The sequence below is a fragment of the Podarcis gaigeae genome, assembly GCF_964106915.1.
Source record: "Podarcis gaigeae genome assembly, chromosome: 1".
Lineage (NCBI taxonomy): Eukaryota > Metazoa > Chordata > Lepidosauria > Squamata > Lacertidae > Podarcis > Podarcis gaigeae.
In genome coordinates this window covers 22,502,484-22,525,404 of record NC_139678.1, presented here as the reverse complement: position 1 = coordinate 22,525,404, position 22,921 = coordinate 22,502,484, and the positions used below count along the sequence as shown (strand labels likewise).

At 44.7% G+C, this 22,921-nt stretch overlaps 1 protein-coding gene across 6 annotated transcripts in view; it reads left to right on the top strand.

Moving 5' to 3' along the window:
• RIN3 (Ras and Rab interactor 3) overlaps positions 1–22,921 on the top strand; it is a 77,167-nt gene that overhangs the window by 33,957 nt on the left and 20,289 nt on the right. For 3 of the 6 annotated variants that reach the window (XR_014562522.1, XM_083732481.1, XM_083732483.1), the window contains exons 1-5: positions 1,495–1,623; positions 8,208–8,280; positions 11,613–11,704; positions 15,668–17,131; positions 19,916–20,224. Coding sequence is in view for 4 of the 6 variants with exons in the window: in XM_083732481.1 (XP_083588607.1) it covers positions 1,503–1,623; positions 8,208–8,280; positions 11,613–11,704; positions 15,668–17,131; positions 19,916–20,224 (2,059 nt within the window). In the remaining 2 variants the exon portion in view is untranslated. Of the gene's footprint in view, positions 1–1,494; positions 1,624–8,207; positions 8,281–11,612; positions 11,705–15,667; positions 17,132–19,915; positions 20,225–22,921 lie in introns of those variants that run through there. The other 3 variants (XR_014562521.1, XM_083732482.1, XM_083732480.1) reach the window with 1 other exon arrangement.

The window sequence follows — 22,921 nt, the reverse complement described above, 5'->3', positions numbered from 1 at the left end:
TACGCTTCAGGTTACAGATTCCGCTAACCCAGAAATAGTACCTCGGGTTAAGAACTTTGCTTCAGGATGAGAACAGAAAACGTGCTCTGGTGGCACGGCTGCAGCGGGAGGCCCCATTAGCTAAAGTGGTGCTTCAGGTTAAGAACAGTTTCAGGTTAAGAACGGACCTCTGGAACGAATTAAATACTTAACCCGAGGTACCACTGTATTTATTTGCCATGTTTTATGTACAGTGGTACCTCGGGTTAAGAACTTAATTCGTTCCAGAGGTCTGTGCTTAACCTGAAACTGTTCTTAACCTGAAGCACCACTTTAGCGAATGGGGCCTCCCGCTGCCGCCACGCCGCCGGAGCACGATTTCTGTTCTCATCCTGAAGCAAAGTTCTTAACCCGAGGTACTATTTATGGGTTAGCGGAGTCTGTAACCTGAAGCGTATGTAACCTGAAGCGTCTGTAACCTGAGGTACCACTGTACCTTCTTTCTGCTGATGAGCTCAAGGCACTTCACAGTTAAAATAATGGATTATAATTGATGACATGTGTGCTATCCCGAGACATCGCCTCCTGCGATTCAAGGCTCAAGGTACATAATACCTAAGGCTAGCCAAGGTATGTTGGCACCCAAGGCAGGAAACTCCACACGTGCCCCTCTCTGGAAGCAAAAACACAGCAATCATTAAATAATGTAACAATTTGCTACCTTTTCACGGCACCCCAAACCAGCTGCCTGTAAACAGCAGCCTCACCCAACCAGTGATAGGGCCGGTCTCAAGAGAAGAAGCAAATTTGGTTGCCTTGGCTACAGATGAGGTATTATTCTTATTTTTTGTGCGGGGGCTGTTCTGTACCTCAGTATTAATTTTATTATCACTGTCAAACTGTTAATTACTGGATTCTATGCATTTTAATGATCTGGTCTTTCACGTAGTGTATCAGAAACCGCTTTGTATTCAGTATATAACGAAAATCGGTATACAAATAAACAAAGAAATATAGAAATAAAATTTCCAGGAGGGCAGGTGCCAAATAGCAACAGGTCCTAGCCAGGCTAATGGAGGAAGCCTTGCTGCCTGTAACCGCTCCCCTTCACTTCAAATGTGTGAAATAGGTGCAGATGGAGACAGTTGTGGAGGCCCAGAGCTAAATGGTACTGGATCCTGAGCAGATTGATTCCTCACCCCGAGATCGTCGACTTTGCCAACCTATCTCTTCCTTTGATTCAGCTAGATGAAAAGGCTGCTGAAGGAGGCAGTTTTGGTAAAGGAGGAATCAAATGCCTTTGATCCCAGCTAAATGAATGGTTGCAGAGCGAGTTCCAAAGTAGTATCCTGTCGACATCAATGCTACCTTCTGACCAGTGACAGCAAAGAGTTAAGTACCTTGGAGAAGTGGCAGGAAGACAACGTTTGATTTCCAAAATTCAATCCCATTCAGTGTACGGAAGATGTCACCACAGACATGCAGGATGATCCTTGGAGCCTCTGGGATGTTGCATTCCGGTCATGGTGACTCATTCTATTTTTAGCTCAAGTATCTCTGTCCGTTCTCCATATTTAGTAACTTTGACCGCAGCACACCAGAGCAAACTCAGGGTCGTGCCTCTGATTTCCTTCCTCATTCAGGGTAAGTTGCCCACCTTGTCGTATCTACTCGTGAATTATCTGTATACCTTTTATTAAAAAGAAGAGAAATTCTCTCTCATATATTTTTTTTCTAAGAAGACAATAACATTGGTAGTGCCTGCATGCCAGGGCAATCTGATAGACTTCCTGCAGTTTAAATCATTATTTTAAAAAAAGTAACTAAGCTTTAGCAAAGTTAATTGGCTTCAGACTAACTGTACACATGGATTAAACATGGAGAGCAAAGGATTTAGCTGAGCTAAAGCATGATTCCTTCCATTGACCTTGGGATTCTCAAACAAATGTCATTATTAAGGTCAGAACTATTCACTAGTGTAAACAAAGGCAGAGGAGAGCAAAGTTTTATAGCCGGGAAATGTGCCTGTTCAGACTGAAGTAACTTTCAAACAAAGCATTCCTGATAATGGTTTGTAGTGGCACAGACTCCAAGCAGTGCTAGTAAAGGGACCCCTGACCATTAGGTCCAGTCGTGACCGACTCCGGGGTTGCGGCGCTCATCTCCCTTTACTGGCCGAGGGAGTTGGCGTACAGCTTCCGGGTCATGTGGCCAGCATGACTAAGCATTCTGGCGAACCAGAGCAGCGCACAGAAACACCGTTTACCTTCCCGCCGGAGCAGTACCTATTTATCTACTTGCCCTTTGATGTGCTTTCGAACTGCTAGGTTGGCAAGAGCAGGGACCGAGCAACGGGAGCTCATCCTGTCCGGGGGATTCGAACCGCGACCTTCTGATCCGCAAACCCTAGGCTCTGTGGTTTAACCCACAATGCCACCCGCGTCCCCAAAGCAATGCTAACAGGGGCCAAATCCTGTATCACAGGCTGGATAGAGTGCTGGACTGCAACTTTGGGTATACGGGTATTCTCACAGCAATTTAAAGGTCACTATTTCTCTGTCTTAGGGTTGCTGGGCACAGGGGCTGTCCTGCCATGAAGCATGGTGAAGGGATTGGGGCAGCTGAAGCCCGGGACTCCATAGTGCATGGCCCACCCCCACCCCCTGAGATGGCCACCAGCATTACTTCAGTTGTGAAGCACACAATTACCATTTCTTTCCCCCACAGCCATGGCATGCTTACAAACGTGTGGGGAAGATTTTTCAGTCCGAGGGGCACATCTCTTCTGGGCAAACTTCTGCAGCTCACATGCCAGTGTTGGGCAGGGTCAGAAGAACAATGAGTTTAAATGTTGTCAGGGCCGGCTCACCCATGAGGCTGGGTGAGGCAGCTGCCTCAGGTGGGGGGAAGCTCAAGAACAGGCCCTTCTGCAGGTGCCCTGCCTTTGCTACAGGAGAAGCAGCACGGGCAGAAGCACCAAGGAGATCTTGCCAAAAATCTAACAAAACCTTGTCCAAAATCCCATGAGGTATGAGATCTCGTGAGATTTCAGCAAGGACTCACAATATCTCACCAGAACCCACGGTCAACATCACCACTTTGCAGGTGCTGCTACACATCCCAGATAAGAGAGGCTTCAGTGGGGCAGGGCAACACATTCCTATTTTGCCTCAGGCAGTGAAACAGGGTGTGCCGCCCCTGAATGTTACCTTTGTGCAGTATGCTACTTTCAACGCACACTTGACACCCCTCTATATCTTCTATCCAGGCAAGCAAGTGTCATTATTTGAGCTCAAGGACAACTAGCCAGGCAAAAAATTCTCAACCGGGGGGGGTGTCATTTGGACTCTTTGTCAGGTAACAACAAGTTGGGGGGCAGCCCTGGTTGTGAGGATCTAACGGGGGGGGGGGGAAGCCTGTGTGTACCGCCCTGAGTTCTGTTGTGCGGGAGAGACTGTCCTGTATCAGTTTGTCTCCAGCTAGTAGAGAAGTCTACATATTTTCCTCTTGGGGGCCGGGCAGGGCCAGCCCAGTAAATTTTGTTGTCTGAAACAAAGAACAAGATTGGACAACCTGCAAAGGAATAGGGCTTTCTACCACTTTGCGTTTCGTTTATGTCGTTGCAAACACTGAGTTGTAAGATGGTTGCTTTTTGTTCAGATGAATGTACAGGGGACTATTTCGCTTGCAAAGTGGTTCGCGAGGGGTGGGTGTCAAAGGTTTAAGGGGAAGTGTTGCTCAGGCAGTTTTGTAAGGCAGGGGTGGTGATTCATGGCTGCTTGCGCGTCACCAAGAAAGAGGACTCAAGATTTGTACAAGCTATAAACTGAGAAATGCAATGCATCTCATCAGAGTCGACAAGACTGTGATCAGGGGACTCATGTGCCTGTTCAACCTGATGTTTAAGTGCTTTCTGTTGATGGGCAACTTCAAGGCCTCTGCTCTCCTTTCTCGTCGTTCTGCAAGCTGTGCTTGGATCAGACAGCTGTTCAGGTAGAGATCCTCTTCAAACAAGGGCCTGTTTCCTGCAAAATAGGACATATTGCTACCCTACATTTGGCTAGTTATGAACTAATCTCTCCATTTTGGTTTCTCTCAGATTTTCATTCTCTCCCCCCCATTATAAGTTCAGTTCCCCACATTTCTGCATCAGTTCGTTATTTTATTTAAAGTCTTCATGAAAATTAATCAGCATTTTAGTGTTACTATGGGACGGACAAATTTCCTTTTCAGTTTCTTGAGTTTTCTCATTTTCACAGTTCTCCACATTTCCACATCAGTTTGTGCTTTTTTAAAAAAACTTCATGAAGATTCATCAGCATTTTAGTTTCAATTTCCCTTAATCTACACATTTTTCTACGCAGTTGTGCATGATATACACATTTTGCAATTTCCCATAATAAACCCAGTTTTGTACACTTTTTTTTAAAAAAAAGTCTGCATGCTGCATCATCATATGATTAAGACAAGTGTGAATTTCAAAGGGAGGAATCGAGTGTAGCACTAACTCCCTCATTGTGTCTGTGCAAGGATTTCTGCTTACACAACTAAATTTTCCCCCACCTTGCACCCATCCCTAAATCTGTTCTGAGGTTTTCCCCAACCCTCTGAAGCAAATTGGGGGAGGGTGTAGGGCTCATGGAGGGATAAGAGAGGGGTAAAAATTCTACTGCACAAAAAGACATCCTTGTGACTTGAACAGTACCAATAGGTTAGCTGCATTTCGGTTCACACATTGTTTTAGGAAGTGCAGATTAAGTCCATGTGTCACATAGAGCTTTGTCCTCCAACATCTCACTGCTGCCCCCCGCACACCACATCACCAGATACCTGAGTGGCCCCCCACATTATTTCCATTGGTTGGGTTGGCCTGGCAGGCTGGGGACCACTTTGTATCCTAGGGTAGTTTGCTTTCTGTAAAAATAAGATATATAATCAGAGTATTTCCAGAGTCTGAGAAGAGTCGGTTTTTTTTATTCAAAGTAAAATAGGGATTTTCCATACTGTCCTGAAAATGTCAGAGTTGATGGGAACTCTGCCCCGGGTTATTTGAAAGAAAACTTGAAGCAGTTCTTGAGGCAGCCAGAAAACACAAAGGAGTTTTCATTTTAAACTTTAATCACTTTCTCTAAGGTGAAACTTCCTGAGGAAAGGAAAGAAAATCTCCCTCTTGTAAGTAGGCACAATTTCCTTCTTTCTGTTCTGTTTTCTTTGGAACAAAAGGCTTTGCTTGCCTTGTGCCCAAGTAGTGTAGGTGTTTCTCAGAATTCACATATTATTGATGAGGAAATGTGTGGACACCGAAGCAGCGCTATACCTTTTGGCAGGACCAACCTAACCACCAAAAATAGTGAGCAAGCTTGTGAGTTCTCCAGAATTTTTCTTCAGTTAAGTAGAAGAAAAAAATAGCGGGCAGGCTTACCTGAGAGCAACAGGTGGCAGTGAAAACAGGTGTACCTTGCATCAGCATCTCTCTGGGGAGTTAAAATGGTCACTCCTACCATTGAAAAATTATTTAAATAGGTCGGCCCAGGGCAAGTAGACCTCAGCAGTAGGCAGTACAGTAGTAGAGTGTGCCTTAGGGCAGAAGCAGTTTGACACATGGGGTGGTGCTGCTACACTAGCTTCCTGGCAGGTGGGTCTTTGTTGCTTACTGGGGAGAAAGGGGCAGGGTTATGCAAATGCAGTGGCAGAAGGCCTAGATTGGCTGACTGCTCTGCCACTCAGGGGTGCCTGCTATAGGGGTGGAAGGGGCCTCAATATTTGTAGGCAGGGGGTGAGCCCTCCAATATTGAGGGGCCACCATTCCACACCGCCTCCAGTGAACACTGGGTGGGGGCGGGAGGTGTGGAGAGCGCTTTTCACTCTCCCCGCTCCCCACTGCAATCACTTCCTCAAAGGGACACCCACACGTCCCAGCAGGCCTGGCCAGACTTGGGGAGGGTGTGTGTGTGTGAGATGTCATGCATGCATGACGGCACCCCAATGTTGGGCCCAACTTGGTGCACCTGCTGCCACCTCACCCCTCCTGCTCCTGGTGAGCTATAGGGACCCAGCTAACTGGAAGCTGGCATACAGCTCTGTCCTTGCCAGCAAGCTGCTTCTGCCTGAAGGTGCCGTGTGTTGGTGTCAAAGCTAAGAGATTTCCACCAGTCTCCCACCCTCTCAGCTAACTTGAAGGGTGATAGTGATGCAGCAATAAAACTGCTAGCACATTTGCAAAGCTAAGCAGAGTCCAGTATGGTTTCAAATTGGTTGGGGGACTGCATGTTGACATTCTTGCATTGCAGAGGATTGAACAAGATTTCCCTCGTGGTCCCTTCCAACTCTATATTTCTATGACCCCCCCTCCCTCCCTCCCTCCCTCCCTCCCTCCCTCTCTCTCATTGCAACATGCTAGTTCAGGATTGAAGAACCTTTTTGGCTTGGTGGGCCAGAGCTTTATCTCCCCACATCCCCATGGGCCAACTTCGACAAGTGGGTGGGACTACCCAGGTGCCAATCATTCAATGTCAGGATGATATTAGGTGACTGGTAGGCCACCTGATCAGTGGACGATCCCCCCTACCTGTCAAAGTTGACTCACAGGGATTCCCCTGCCATCTAAGGTTTTACTTCATGCTTTTCGTCTTGAGTCTGTGAATTGGTTAACCTTTAAGATGCCTCAAGACTCTTTTACTTGTTCTTGTTGATGTTAACATTTATATAACCACCCATCAGTAATATCTTCTAGATACTTTCCAGCAGACAATTGCAAACTGCACCCTGCCCCCACATCAGTGAGGTGAACAGGAAACAAAAACTGAACTATGTATGCTAATCATTTTCTACTAATAATTAAGCTGATATCCAGGAAAAAAGTTTTAAAACACACACTCAAAAAGTCCCTCCTGTAGTTAGTTAGTTAGTTAGTTAGTTAGTTAGTTAGTTAATCAATAAATAATGTTTTGAGGTTTTGAGATGGTCATTTTGCTGCTCCTATTACATATAATACCTTGCCATTGAAGTCATTGTCTAGGACATTAATATTTCTCAGGCTTAAAAAAAGCTTTGAATGGCATTTTTTTTACACATATGAAACTAAAAGCACTTTCTAGCCCCTCTTGTACTATTTGCGCTCATCTGCAAATGTTCTTAAAGTCAGGTGGAAAGTGGAAGAGAGCTATTTATAAATCCAATCTGCATTCTAGCCAGTGCCTGATTTTTATATTTGTATTGCAAAAGCCACTTTGTGTGTGTGAAAACACCCTGGCAGAGCTGTCATGTAGCTGGTGTGAAGACAGTCTGTTTTACTTTTTGTTTTGAAACTTACATTGTGTTCATGAAAGGAAATTTGAATGAACTGACCTTCGCAAGTAATGTGTTAGGGAGAGTGGAGGGCAGGAGGAGAGGTAGAGAATGAAAGAGAGAGGGGAGCAATGGATGCAACCACTATAATGCTTTGCTTATTATGAGAGAAAACTGGTGCCCTTGGGCAACCAAAATGATTGAGAGACCGCAGCAAGCCCCTCCACTTTGAGAAAGGGACTCAGTTGCTGTACCTGATCACCTGTTTATCACCTGTTAATTCTTTAATTCAGCAGTCATATAAAATGCAGAAGTGAACAGGTTAAATTGTTTGCCAGTATGAAGGTGCATTTTGCGGGGAAGCTTCTCCCATTGATTTCTTCCTCTTATGCAGGTGTACTCAGCATTGATCCTTTACCTATAGAAAGATGGCAATGCTATGCCTGCAGCTTGGCGACTCCACCAATATCTCCCTTCAGAGAAATTCATGAACAGTACATGAAATATGTTGTGGAAAGCTGGTCTCTTGGTGCTAGGTGGCTTGAGAATTAATTGCATAGCAGGAAGCTACTTCCACAAGACCTTTTGTATGTGATACTAGGTCTGTGGAATGGTCATGACACAATACGAAACCGTTTTTAAAATGCTGCCTCTGACAACTGGGAAAGCAGAACTGAGTTTAGGAGATGAACCAGAGTGAAATATTTCTTTAAATAAACTGTATATCTTTAGTTCCTTCACTGTTCCTTGCTAATTTCGCTGTACCGTATCTTATAAAAATGTATAAAATTTAGATTAACATTTTGCCATGTGAATGAGTGTTTTGCAATGCTTTCTAGTTCAAATATGAAACGTTCACGTGCTCATTCCTTGAGGATTCATCAGCTTCCTGATTTATACTGAAAAGTCCCTGATTTTTTCCTCTCTTATTTCTCAATCAGTACTGTATTTGGAAGGGTCCTTTCTCGTGTTTGAAGATATCTTCAAACTGATTGCATTCTACTGTGTCAGTAGGTAAGTTGGATTTATGTTTTCCGATTATGGTGTCTCTGTTCACATATGGGAATGTTCAATGGGGAGATTCTAGGACAATATAGCCCATCAAATTGGGTGCTTACTTACGCATCGCCAAAAAGAGAGGACAAAAAGGGCAGCAATCAAAAAGGGCACATTTGCATAACATTTGCATCTCTTAACAGGCATCCTTGCTTTTGGCTGTGGGGACATCTTGAAGACTTATTTATCCCAACAGGTCTATGCAGTTGTTAAAAACTTTCTTGAGGAGCCATTCTTTTAATGATTCTGCTGAGGTACTTCTAATGGTGTGTGTGTCTATATATCGTTGCATACTGCCCTGATATTTTGCAAGAGGTTAGCATATAAATCTTTTATAAATAAATGTGTTTTGCAACTGAACAAAACCAGAAAGCTGTCACTGCATATTCACTCCCTTGTGTATGTGAATGTGAGAAGGTAAATTATGAAGAAAAGCTTCTCATTGATGTTGTTGTTATTGGTTATATCTGTACACCACACTGATAGCATGTTTCGGTGAACACAAGAGCTGCTGCCACTCTTCCTCATAATGCTAAATAACATAGAATTGCAGAATTGTAGAGTTGGAAGGGTCCCTAAGAGTCATCTAGTCCAAACCTCTGCAATGCAGGAATCTCAACTAAGTCGTGTGATGTCATTGCCCTCTGTTTCCTTGCCGTTATGCGACTTTGTTGGCTGCTTCTTGCAAGGGGTGGGAAAAACTCTGAGGGTAGTGACATCAGTTCTCAAGTCTCTAACTAAACATCAATGGGGAGACTTAGTGTGGGCACGAGTTCCTCTTAGTTTGGACAATGTACAATGTACAATTGCTCAGTGACCAGCAGGGGTATAGGAGGTCCTGATTTTAAAAATATTCAAGGGCATACAGAATGCTTTCAATTGGTGGGGGAGAGGCTGATTGGCAAATTAATTTTTAACACACACTCAGTAAAAGTGACGTCCAAATTTATGTATGGATTTTCAAAAGAACAAAAGAAAGGAGGTAGGGGAAGGAGTGAGGGAAAATTGAGTCCTTCAAATAAGTAAGTGTCTTCTGAAATCAAGTGTTCTGGCTAGCCTTGGGAATATCTGTGGTAAGTAAAATTGCCTGTCAATGGGAGTTGTTGTTGTTGTCATCATCTGTTTTTCTCAAATGACAATGGAGTGTGCCTCTGGGGGTGAAGTCAAACTGCTGTGTTAGCAGCACTGAAGGGACCTCCCTGGGACAAAAGCCTGGGCAGGGTGTATGGAGGTCCTGGGCTGCCCAGGTTACAAGACCTTCTCCTTAGCCTTACTGATTGATGTGGTCCAAAGGAAAGCAGAGCCATATGCTTGGCACCAGCTTGGCTGCAGGAGTCGCCGGAAGGAGGTGTACAAGGCACCACCCAACCACCCTAGGGACTCCACCCCGGAATTGTGTAGGGTTTACTCCTAAGCTTTACCTTCTCCTGAAAGTATCCCACAGGGCAGTGGAGGTTTAGGAACAGAGTTTTCCTTCTCCTAGATGGGCTACCTTCCCAGGCTGACAAGCCCCATCTGCCCCCATGAGAGTACTTGCTAAACAAAAGATTGTGTGGTTAATGTTAAGACTAAGGATAGGTGAATATTTCAGTTTTGACTTCTCTCAGTTTATCATTTTTCCAGTGCTCTGTTCTCCACATTTACACACCAGTTTGCCAGTTGTTGTTTTTTTAAGTCTCCCTGAAACTTCAGCAGCATTTTAGTGTGGATTTTTCTCCATGTGTACATTTTTGTATGCCATCTTGCCTAATTCAAACATTTTTGCAATGCATTTTTTTCCTAATACAGTAAGGGGGCCTTTTATTGTTTCTTTCACCAATACAGGCATTTTAGTGCACATTTTACTTTAAGATGTGCATTTTTGTATACATTACTTGGCTGGAGAACCACACTGAAAGAGTTGGAGAAGTGAAAATTTTCAAAAGACGTCTGTGTTTGAGTTCGTGAATTAGGAATATTCACCCTTAAATGAGAATTGGACTTAGTTTCTCCCTCATCCCTAGTTAAGGCCAACAGTAGCTGAAGGGGAGAGGAAAGGCCATCATGAGTTCATCTCTTAGCCATCCTGGGATCTGTCAAAGCAGGCAGTTTGTTCAGCACTCGTGCCAGTCATGTGAAAGAATGATTTCCTGCGGTGCAGAGAAACTACAAGCCAAGCGAGCTATTTGAAACTCAGCTGTTCCAAGCTGTTTTTAAAAGAATTATAATTGACTTTGGGTTAGCGATAAAAAGAGCCAGACTTCCTCTCCACCCCACCCTCGCCATCTCACAGGACCAGTACTATGAACTCTCCTGTGGGAAGGATCCCAGGAGACAAATGCAGGTCATCAAAGGCCACATCAGAGCCTGCTTCAGTTGGATTACCCTCCTGTGCCTCTTTACAACCAACTCACCTGCAGGAAATATGCTGATGGCTTGTTCTATCTTGATCTGAGTCTCATTCGCACGACACTCCAAGCCAAATAATTTCTCAGTGCAAATGTGTGGGCTCCCAGAGAAGAGCTTGCGGCTGCTTCACTCTTGGTAGGAGGTAAAGAAGCTATTGTTTTCTGCTTTGCCCTGTATTTATCGCATGCAGAGCTGTTTCCATTCTGCTGCACTTCGTCTTCTACCCGAAACTATGGTATTCGACTTGCTGGCGGCTGTGGTAAAAGTACATAACTTCCATAAATTAATTACCGAAGTTACCTTGTCATTATGTCATTTCAAAGTCAAGAAAAAACATGAAACGTAATCAATTACATGTTCTCTGGGTTGATTTCCATTCTGGACATGGAGCACATAGGCAAACAGCAAATACTGCTCCATTTCTGTTTTCCTTGGTATTCTCTGACATCCCTAACTCCTTCCTGGTTGTTTTGCTGCCGTGTCACACTGAGCTAAGCCAAAGTTTGACCTAGCTTGTCGCCCAAACCTAGACTTGTAGTCTAGCTCTCTTGGGAAACCATGAGCTGTAAGCAAGGCCCTATGGTTTATGGCTCATGGTTTGTCTAGGAGAGCAGTAACAGGAACCCGGGCCTGGCTTATATGTCAAAGTGTGGCTGAAGAGCCTTGGGACACAGGTGGACTTTCTCCCCCATCTCTGCTTGAGGGCCACTTCCCACTCTATGATTCAGAATATAAACTTATTGTAAATGCGTTTCCATTGAAATTATTGTAAATTATTTCGAAGCACTGCATCTGTCTAGAATAAGAAATGAAATAATGCAGAACTAACCAAGCAGCTTTTATTCCTAACCAAGCCACATGCAGCTTTGAATATATTTATTCGTTTCTTTTTCACTTCCTAGAGATTTGCTTCCCTCCACGCTAAAGCTGCCACAAGCAATATTGGAAGCCAATAGTGTTACAGATCTAGAAACCATCTCTAGTCTGGAGATAGGTAAGTTGTGTTGGAGACCCCTAGCAACTTCTTACCCCAAACCCTAAATAATGGGTTCATTATTTGGATGTACACCTAAGGCTTCTAGTCCTATGCACAATTCCATCACATGCCAGAATGCTCCCTTGTTTCACTGAACTCAGCAAGTGGTGGGAGTGTTCCGCAAGGCATTCCTGTTTGTCATCCCTGCTCAAGGGCCTTGTATCTCCTCTTCTCCGCCCTTGGTGAGAGGGAGGAGTGTTTTGCAAGGTGGCAGAAGCAATGGGGCTGGTAGGGTGCTGCCTCTTGTATACTTCCCTTGCCTAAGACAGGTGTTTTGCCCTGCCTCCTTGGTGGGCTGTCTCTGTAGAAGCATAATGCCTCCAACCAGGGAGGCAGATCATAGTCATCATGGCTAGTAGCCACTAATAGTCTTATCCTCCATGAATTTGTCCAGTCCTCTTTTACAGCCATTCAGGTTGGCGGCCATGGGAGTCCCATAGATTCACTATGGTGTGTGTGGAAAAAGTACTTCCTTTTACCTGCCCAGAATCTCCCTGCGCTCATCTTCATTGCATGCCCATGCATTCTAGTCTTTTGTTTTGATCAAGATTGGCGTGATGTGGTTGAGCATAAGATATCAGCTGGAAATAGGTAAAGGTAAAGGTACCCCTGCCCGTACGGGCCAGTCTTGCCAGACTCTGGGGTTGGTGCGCCCATCTCACTCAAGAGGCCGGGGGCCAGCGCTGTCCGGAGACACTTCCGGGTCACGTGGCCAGCGTGACATCGCTGCTCTGGCCAGAGCTGCACACGGAAACGCCGTTTACCTTCCCGCTAGTAAGCGGTCCCTATTTATCTACTTGCACCCAGGGGTGCTTTCGAACTGCTAGGTTGGCAGGCGCTGGGACCGAACGACGGGAGCGCACCCCGCCACAGGGATTCGAACCGCCGACCTTTCGATCGGCAAGCCCTAGGCGCTGAGGCTTTTACCCACAGCGTCAGCTGGAAATACTTGGTTCTAATTTAATCTGAGCCGCATTTTTGCAGATAGACTGGCCACAACATCCTATGAGACTGGCCTGGCCTACAAGATTGTTGTCAGGGTTACTGAATTAACATCCAAAATGACCTTTGGGCACTTGAAATTATTTCTAGGACACATAGAAGTTATACACTGTATTGTGCTTCTTAGGCTCCTTAGTAAAAAAAAAACCCTAATCAATTCAGAGAGGAGGTGATGGCAGGTAGCAAACCAGACTTTTCTTTTCCAAAAGGAAAGATTTCGTAATCTACAATGCTTATTTCCACTTCCCCCAGAATCATGCCTGTCTTAGGAGGAGGAATTCCCCGTTTCGTTCTGACACTTCTGAGATATATGCACACAGCCCTAGGCACAAATCATACCTCTGCAACAGTATTTGTTTAATGCTACTTTATATGCAAATACTCTTGTACGATAATTTCTGGGTCTCTCCTTCAGGATGGGATTGAGACTTCTTTTGTTTGTCAGTTTGTGCCTAGACTTTGGTAGAGGGAACAAAGTCCATCTTCTGTGGGGGCCCCCAATATAAAATTACAGACTATTTAAAAAATGAACAATTTAATCCAGACCAGACATAGGTATTCAGCAGGGCAGGGAGGGAGATTTGCTTATCTGGAGAAGAGGGTATAGCTGGGTTTGGATGGGGTTCCACTTCCCAACAAGAACCAGGTTTCTGGTTTGGGGGTCCGGTTGGACTTGGCCCTATCTGTGGAATCACAGAGGGGAGCCTGTGGCTAGAATTGCCCTATATTTGCTAAGATTAGTATGCCAGCTACAACCCTATTTAGAGAGATCAAACCATGTTGAGGATAGACTACTGTAATGCACTCTACTTGAGGCTGCCTTGGAAGACAGACCGGGAAACCTTTACTGGTACAGAATGCTATTCCTCATCTGCCAGTGCACATGACAATTGGAGCACATATACACCAATACTGTTCACTGGCTGCAGGTGCATTTCTGGGCCCAATTCAAAGCACTGATTTCGACCTTTAAAGGCTTAAACGGCTTCGGACAATGTTAGCCAAATGGCCACCTACACCAATACAGACTTATTAAGATCTGCCTCTGAGACTTTGCTCATATCCTCATGGCATGCCAAGTTGATTTGGCTGGCACAAGAGGTAGGGACTTTTCTGGCATGGCCCCCAGATTCTGGAACTCCCTCCCCACAGAAGTGTGTGTGGCCTCAACATTGCCAGTGTTTAAATGAATCTTTTAAAAAAACAAACTCTCTTTTGACTCACATTCTCTTAAAGGTTCTCTCAGAATTAGTTATTTTAGTGTAGATGGTTATGCCATTAGGGTGGCAATTTATACTGACGTTTGTAAACGGTTTTAAATGGCATAGCTTTTTAAAAGGTTGTTAACACCATTGCCATTTTAGGTTAGAATTTATACATCTGCTGTTTTACAGTGTTGTGAGCCACTCTGGGTGGTGTATGCATATAGATGGATTTATAAATCAATAAATATCAACAAACGAAATTCAGAATTAGTAAAAGGCATAACACAGGTTGGTTCTGCTATGTAAATAAAACTCATTAACAAATGTAATTTGCATCACCTTTGTGGACATTGCCACAACAAAAGATGTCAATTGTTTCAGTGTCCATTGTTTCAGTAAAGGTAAAGGTAAAGGACCCCTGGACGGTTAAGTCCAGTCAAAGGCGACAGTGGAGTTGTGGTGCTTATCTCACTTTCAGGCTGAGGGAGCCAGTGTTTGTCTGCAGACAGCTTTCTGGGTCATGTGGCCAGCATGACTAAACCGCTTCTGGTGCAACGGAACGCCGTAACGTAAGCCAGAGTGCGCGGAAATGCCATTTACCTTCCCACCACAGCTGTACCTATCTACTTGCACTGGCATGCTTTCGAGCTGCTAGGTTGGCAGAAGCTGGGACAGAGCAACGGGAGCTCACTCCATTGTGGGGATTCGAACCGCCAACCTTCTGATCGGCAAGCCCAAGAGGCTCAGTGGTTTTCGACCACAGCGCCAACCCCATAGTCACCTTTGTTCTTTACCTTTATTATACTATACAAGATACAGGACTGAATCTAGTAAGTATTTTACAAATCTCCCTTTTTAAAGTTTCCATATACAAGAAATGGGAACCATATCCAAGACATTTTCTCTGAAAATAGAACACGAAGTAGAGCATGCAATTTCCATATTTCGTCAAACCACATTTTTCTCTAGCCTAAATGTTCTATCAGTTCAGTTATAGTATACTGAGGAAGACAAAAAACTTATTCAAGGTGACATCTAAATGTTGCTTTTTCATCACTCAAAGCATAGTGGTGCTTTCCCTTCGATAACACAGGGGTTACTGTTTTGCAAAAGGTAACTCGCTTGATCAATGGCTATACTTCTTTAGCTGGTACACAAACACACTATGTTACTGTGTGTGTGTGCGTGTGTGCCAGCATGCGGCTGTGGTTTTACATGGCAAACCCTCCAGCTCTTGTGTACAGCAGAAGCTACCCTTCGAGGTCATTCTCACCCCACTCTGACCCAAACTACACACAACATTAGACACATGTCTAAGCAAGCATGTTTAATGTAGCTGCTTTTATTGTACAGTAAGATCTGGTCTGGGCCTCTGACCTCAACCATGTTCTCAGTCTGCACTGGGTTTTCTGCTTGGGGAAAAACTCCACCCTATTCCTTGCTGCTATTTGCCACCCCTACCCCCGGGTAATGTTTGCAGTAAACAACACTTTTGGCGAAACAGCCATTTTCAGGTAATACTATTGGTTGTATATGAGGATTCTGCTTGGTTTGACCTTTTTAAAGGCAGTACTGTCTATCCAATACAGAATAATGCATATGTTCAATAAACATTATGCAATACAATTCAGTTAAAGGACTTCAGTCTCTTCCCGCCCTGCACTTGATTATTTTCTTTTAATTCTCATGGATCTTGGTTTGTTTGTTTTTGCAGGTTTCTGGGACTCCGCTTTAAATCAAAGGCGGGGAGGGCAGTTCCCTCACTCTGTGAAAGGTCTTGCTTTTGCCACAGCTCAAGCAAAAAAGGAGGGGGAAACTACCCAGTGTTTTGCAAGCAGCACGGACAATTGTTCATGTGAAATTGAGCTGTCAATAGGAAATGACAGGCTGTGGTTTGTAAATCCTATTTTTATAGAGGAGAGAAGCAACCAGTTTCCCCCGGATGTTCCTCTTCCTCCTCCTCCTCCTCCTCCTTCTCTAGAGACTTGCAGGAAAGATCCTTCTTCTACTAGCGACACCGTGACAAGGCCTCCAAAGAGGTCTCCCAGCCGCCGCCCGCCGCCGCCACCTCCTCTGCCTCTTCATGCTGTGAAGCAGCCTGAAAAGTCTCCCATGACCACTTCTGAAGAGCTTCGGGATCTGGAGAAAAACAAAAAGGAAATGAAAACTGAAGTTAGCAAAAGCAAGGAAGACGATGGGCGGCCGTCTTTGTCTCTCAGCGATTCTTTTACCACAAAGAAATGCATCCCTCCTTCCATTCCGCCAAGGAGGTGCATATCCGAGAGATATTCTGGAAAGGGCTGCTTTGAGAAATCTGAGAAATGTCCAGCAGCAGCTGGAGAACTGGTGGGGAAACGGAGCAGTGGGAATGAAGGTTGCATTTCATGTGCTGTTGAGCCTCCAGAGGTGTTTGAAGAGGTTTCGGAGAAAGATCCAGCATCATGTCAAGAGGGGGAACCCAACAGTGAGGCCAAGAACCAGCTGGTGGGTGAGCTGCAAAAGAAGACCTCAGAGAAGTCGGCAGGGCCTCCTATCCCACCCCCAAGAAAGAAAAGGATTTCACGACAAGAGTCATCCGCCAGCTCTTGCCATTCAAAACCAGTATGTGCTGAAGAGTCAGAATTGCCGGTTCCAAAAGGAAAGGGAAAGCCAGTAAAAAAAAGTTGCTCCAATGCAAAAAGGGAATCAAAATTTGCCCGTCAGCCGCTTAGCTTCTCAGATCTTGAAAGTTCTCATGACTCACTGGACAGCCCAGTAAGCAACGTGGGGGCTCAGACACCAGCCTCTGAGCCAGACTCCTATTCCACCAGCAGTACTGAGGATGAGCTAGAGCTGGTGACTAGCCCGTCAGTGAAGAAGACCCGTTCCATGATATTAGGCAGGGCCAAGAACCGCCTGTCCATGGTCAGCCTGAGCAATGTCTTCACTGCTTTCCTGTCCGCTGACCGAAAGCTCCAGAAGAAGATTGTGGAGCTGGCCCAGGACAAAGACTCTTACTTTGGCCGCTTGGTGCAGGACTATAAAGTATACAGCCTGGAGATGATGGCGAGGCAGAGCTCCAGCACTGAGATGCTGCAAGAGATCCGCTTAATGATGACCCAGCTGAAGAGCTACTTAGTACAAAGCAGGGAGATAAAAACCTTTATGGACCAGGCTGTTCACACGGATGAGCAACTAGGTAAGAGCTTCCGTTTTCTATTCTTCTTTTGAGTGCATGGCTTCCTCGAGAGGCAAATCAAGGTGAAAACATGATGCATCAAAATAACACATTATCAGGAGAACTGGCACAATAAAATAGTTGTATTTGTCAGCCATTGGCATTTGCTGGGCCACAGACATCTATGGTTATTTACGGGGTTATTTACTCTTTTTTTCCATGTCTATTACATTTTTAAAATGTAATGGAGTCTAGATGCAGAAACACCGCCAAAGAGCAGGTTACCAAAGCACTGACAGAGCTCTCAGGCTTTTTATTTAGTGATTGTGTTTGTAACCCACCCTTCTTTCCTACATTCAGACTGGAATGCTTGAGGCTATCCCATTTTATCACTTATCCTCAGGCTATAGAACAACCTTCAGTGCTTAAAACACCACCCATTGCATCACAACACTAGAAACTCTGTCCCAGCCTTCCTCAACCTGGTACCTTCCAGCTGCTTTGGACTACAACTCCCATCATCCCCAGCTAGCACTGCCATCCACAACAACTAGAGGGCACCTTCACCATCACCTGCGACATTTCTGTGCAGCATGTGTGTGACGCTCCTTTCTACATATTCACCAAAGAAACCAAGCTGTTTGGTGGCAGAGTCAAGGATTGTTCTATCCCCTTTTGCTTCAGTCAGACTGAACGGGCAAAGGCACCAGAGTGGACCGATGCTGCAGGCCAGATGAAATTTGGCCATGGGTATGTTCTGGCCACAGCCCAGCCTTAGAGTCAACAGGTTAAGTTGGATCTCTGGTGGAAGGAGAAACTTAATTCACGGCCCTCATATAAGAGCTCTTCCGCGGGATAGCTCAGTCAGTAAAGCGAGACTTAATGTCAGGGTCATGGATTCGAGTCCCACTTTGGGCAAAAAGATTCCTGCATTGCAGGGGGTTGGACTAGATGACCCTCGTGGTCACTTCCAAGTCTATGATTCTAGGTGTATTTCATGTGTTTCAGTGCTTACTCCTGTGGTCCTGTTCTTCCAGCTATTGCAGATACCCTGGCCAGAATCCAACACAGAGTTGAGTGTGCTTGGGTTATAGGCCCTGTAGAGGTGACAACAGGACAGGCGTGATGCAATTTGCTGTTCTTTTGCAAGTTTGATGGAAAGGCGTTTCTTTGGGTGTTTTTGTTCACTTACTGGATGTTAAGCAAGAGTTGGGCAATAGCCTTGGAAGGCCATGAACAAGAGTGACCCAAACTAAAGAATATGCAGTTTCATGCTGCTGGATGTAATCAGTTCCAGCATTGCAGAGATTTGCATTCAGCAGAGCTGTAGAAGTCAAAACAACCACCATCTAGCCTTATACGGAAATGAAGTTTTCAAAAAGTTGCTGCAACTTGCACCAACCCTGGTAGGCCAACTTTCTACACATTGTCAACACTTCTTCCTGGATGTCCTCTCCCTTTCCAGCTGAACACAGCGAAATTGTGCCTGTCATTTTATTTAAATTCACATTGAGAAATTGCGGTGTGATTTTACTTCCCTAACATTTCCAAAATCCATTCTCCCCTCAGCACCTATTGCTAAAAATCCTTTATCCATGCTCTGAACATATTTCATCCAGATAACAGAAATTCACTCCTCAACAGCCTAGTTCCTTCTTTTCCTCTTCCTTCCCTTTTCCCAGCAGTTCACTTTGCTAGATTCATCTTTTCCTTTGGTCATACATTATGGGTAAAACTTTTTGAAGACATTCATGGATTTTTCCTGTTCCTGTTCCTGTTGTTGTTGTTGTTTGCATGCCATATTGGCTTCTAAGTGATTTGCAAGCTTATAATAAATTATAAAATTCTTACATAATTAAAATACACAGTAAAACAATTCCATCAAAACATTAAAATAGCCACATTTAAAATATACAATAAAACAAACCTGTCAAAAAGCATAACACTTACACAGTTTAAAAAGCAATTAAAACAGTTGGATCAAACACAGGTGTGTTTTCAAGGATCGACGGAATGCCAATACAGAGAAAGCCTCTCTTTTTCTGCAGGAAAAGCATTCTACAACAGTGGTGCCACCAATGAAAAAGTCCGCTTCCATGTTACCATTCTGGGGGCCAGATTCCATTTGGATGCTGTTCAAAATGGCAGCAGTTTGTTGGGTCAAAACCAAGAGACATTATTATAATTATTTAATTTATTGCCTACCCTTCACCTTAAGGCCCCAGTATAAAAACTTACAGTTAAAAAATAGCAGTTTCTTCCGTAATGTTAGGCCTAGCGAGAGATCTCTATGAACTGGCTAGACTAGGCCCCAAAACCACATTTGTTTGTTTTATTTGTTAAAGATGTATGCTGCCTTTCCAATAAATGGTGCTCTAAGCAGCAAGTGTATTGAGGCTTATGAGGGTCAAGGCCAGAGCTTCCGAATTTCCAGGGCAAAAGGATGGTCATATTCTTAAGTAAGGAAGCATTTTAGACAACAACAACAACAACAATAGTTACAATGTGCTAATTTTATTTTAACACAGTTTCTAGGCTCCAGAGATTGCCGGCACCAAAACTAAATCTCTCAAATTTGACTATAAATTCCAGAAGGAATTTTCATTAATATGCACAGAGGCAGGGGGAAAGTGATTAAGAACTACTAAGGTTAAATATTTTTGTCAATATTTTCATACCTTTTGGTAGTATGGACAGGTAAAACAAAATACATACTGAATGTCTCTGCAGGCTGGCTTTAAGATGCTGATTTCTCACATATTCCTTTTCTATCTTATGTTTCCCCACTCTACTTCTCAACTCCAGAGGTGATTGTCGAGTCAGCTTTGCACAAGTGCGTCTTGAAGCCTTTAAAAGACGCCATCAATACCTATCTTAGGGAAATCCACAGCAAAGATGGATCCTTCAAGCTCCTGAAAGAAAACCAGCAAGTCATACAAAACACAACGACCACTGACTTGGGAGTCACCACCAGTGTGCCTGAATCCACATTGCTGGAGAAAATCCTGCACAAATTCACAACCATGCACAAGGCCTACTCTCCAGAGAAAAAGATTAGCATCCTACTGAAGTCCTGCAAACTCATCTACGACTCTATGACTCAGGGAAACCAAGGTACTGTACAACTATCCTAAAACTCCTTCTCTTGCTATAGATATATATATATTCTGAATTACAGGAAATCCAACTAGATGTAAAATGACACATTCAAAGCACATTTTACCCACTCCCCAAGAATTCTGAGCAGTGTAGTTTGCCCCTCACTAAGGTACAGTTCCCAGCAACAAATGCAGGGCCCTGAATTTTTTGAAGGGGGAAATGTGCTTCAAATTTACTTTCAAGGTGTAATGTGTGCACACAGTATGACAACTAGTTCTGAACTGTATTGCTAAGCATGTCATAGCTTGTCTGAAGCCACTGCTAAAGTTTCTGGCGGTGTTTGTTAATGGAGACCAAAGCACAAAAGAGATATTTGGTCAGGCCCAGGAAATAGTTTCATTCAGCACAGCAGGGGCAGTTGCAGGAATTAGGGTGGTGGTAGCAGCACCTTCAGAAGCAAGCGATGAAAGCATTCAAGAATATTGTGTGTAAGGAAGGCATTTTGTCAAAACATGTTGGGACCCCAGTTGTGTTGGATTAAGCTGGCCTTCCCCAACCTGGTGCCCTCCAGGTGCTTTGAACTACAACTCCCATCATCCCCAGCCAGCGAGGCCAATGGCTGGGGTTGGTGTGATTTTTACTCCAAAACAGGGGGAGGACACCAGGCTGGGGGAAGGGTGAATTAAGCATTTTCCTGCAGTGCTATTCTCTTCTCTGTGGCTGTTATTGGTGACTGTATTTCTGCGGAAAGAGAGACCTTGTGCTCCCTGTTTTGAGCTCTTTTAAAAAATCACAGCAGCCCAGGTAGGGCAGGGAATATCTTTCTTTTTGCAAAGGAATGTAGTAATACTGTACTGACAGAAGACTGGAATACAATAAGACCGGGAAGAATAGGCCTGCTATGTAGCACAGGAAATGCAACTGTGTAATTAAGGTGATAGGCAGCTATGTCTCTGAGTGCCTTTGTGTACATATTCAGCTGAAGACCTTGAGAGCCCAGAGATGATGATGATGTGCTATATACCCCGCATTCCCTCCAAGTTGCTCAGTCTGTTTACATGGTTCTCCTTCCCCCTGTTTTATCCTTGCAGCAGTCTGGTGATGTAGGTTAGACTGAGTAATGATGTCTGGCCTAATGCATACCCTCCAACACTTTGAAGCCCAAATCCAGGACGCCATCTTCCCAGATACCGATGTTGGGGTCCGTTAATCAGGCCCAAGCTGCCTTGGTCACTGAAAGGCCAATAAACGCCATAGACAGAGGAGATTCCCATAACCACTCGTTTATTCAGCTGAGTAAAACAGAGCGGACGAGCCACACTCACCAGTGTGATGGTGAAGCTGCCCCAAATAGCCTTTGTTCATACTTTTTATAGGCATCCCCTCTCCCTTTCCCCCTATCGAGGTTCCTTGCGCTGATTGAAATAGGACACCCTCCCTGGAGACTTTGAAGGGGAGAGCTGCCTGGCAGAGGGAGGTTTTCCTGAAAATCGCCTAGCAACATTATCTGGTCTTCACATATTTGTGGCTCACCCTCCTAAATTCAAAAGCAGGCAGTTTTTTACAAAAGCAAAATGGCATCAGTTAGGCTAACCCAGGCATAGGCAAACTCAGCCCTCCAGATGTTTTGGGACTACAACTCCCATCATCCCTAGCTAACAGGACCAGTGGTCAGGGATGATGGGAGTTGTAGTCCCAAAACATCTGGAGGGCCGAGTTTGCCCATGCCTGAGCTAACAAAAAAACAGGACATGCCTCTGTGGCTTTTCCTGAGACCCCACACCATCTTCCCATTTTTTATCACAAGAACACAGTTGCCATTTGGGTTGCCATGATCTCATGCAATTTTGTGCTGCAGCTTCCCCACCACTAAAAAAAGTGGTTTTTTTATGCACATCCAAAACACCCAATGCGTGTTTTGGGGTGCCACACAAGATTGTGGCCCCAGAAAATGCATTTTCCCAAGGGAAATCGTGCAAGATCATGGCAGCCAAAATGGCTGCCATTCTCTCATGATAAAAAACTGGGGTGCCCCAGTTTTTCCAGGACACTTGCAAAGTATGCTAAGGATGCAGTAAAGTTCATGGCTGAGTGGGGATTTGAGCTCTACATGTCTGCTCAGAGTTCAACCTAGGTGTAAGTAAGTGTTTGTATAGGATTGCAGCCTGAATTTCTGTAGGGCTAGTGCACTTCCTGGATAGGGTGATGTCCGAATGATTTGCTTAAAGACGCTTGTAAAGTGTTTCGAGATCCATGAATAGGAGTGGTCTGTTGTTTAGTCATTTAGTCGTGTCCGACTCTTCGTGACCCATGGACCAGTGCACGCCAGGCACTCCTGTCTTCCACTGCCTCCCGCAGTTTGGTTAAACTCGTGCTGGTAGCTTCGAGAACACTGTCCAACCATCTCGTCCTCTGTCGTCCTCTTCTCCTTGTGCCCTCAATCTTTCCCAACATCAGGGTCTTTTCCAGGGAGTCTTCTCTTCTCATGAGGTGGCCAAAGTATTGGAGCTTCAGGATCTGTCCTTCCAGTGAGCACTCAGGGCTGATTTCCTTAAGAATGGATAGGTTTGATCTTCTTGCAGTCCATGGGACTCTCAAGAGTCTCCTCCTCCACAAATGATTGATTGATTGCCTCCTTGTGCCATTGAACCAAGGGAGAAGCAAACCCATGGGCAGAGCCTTCATTCCTTTATGAAGGTCTGGGCAGGGTTC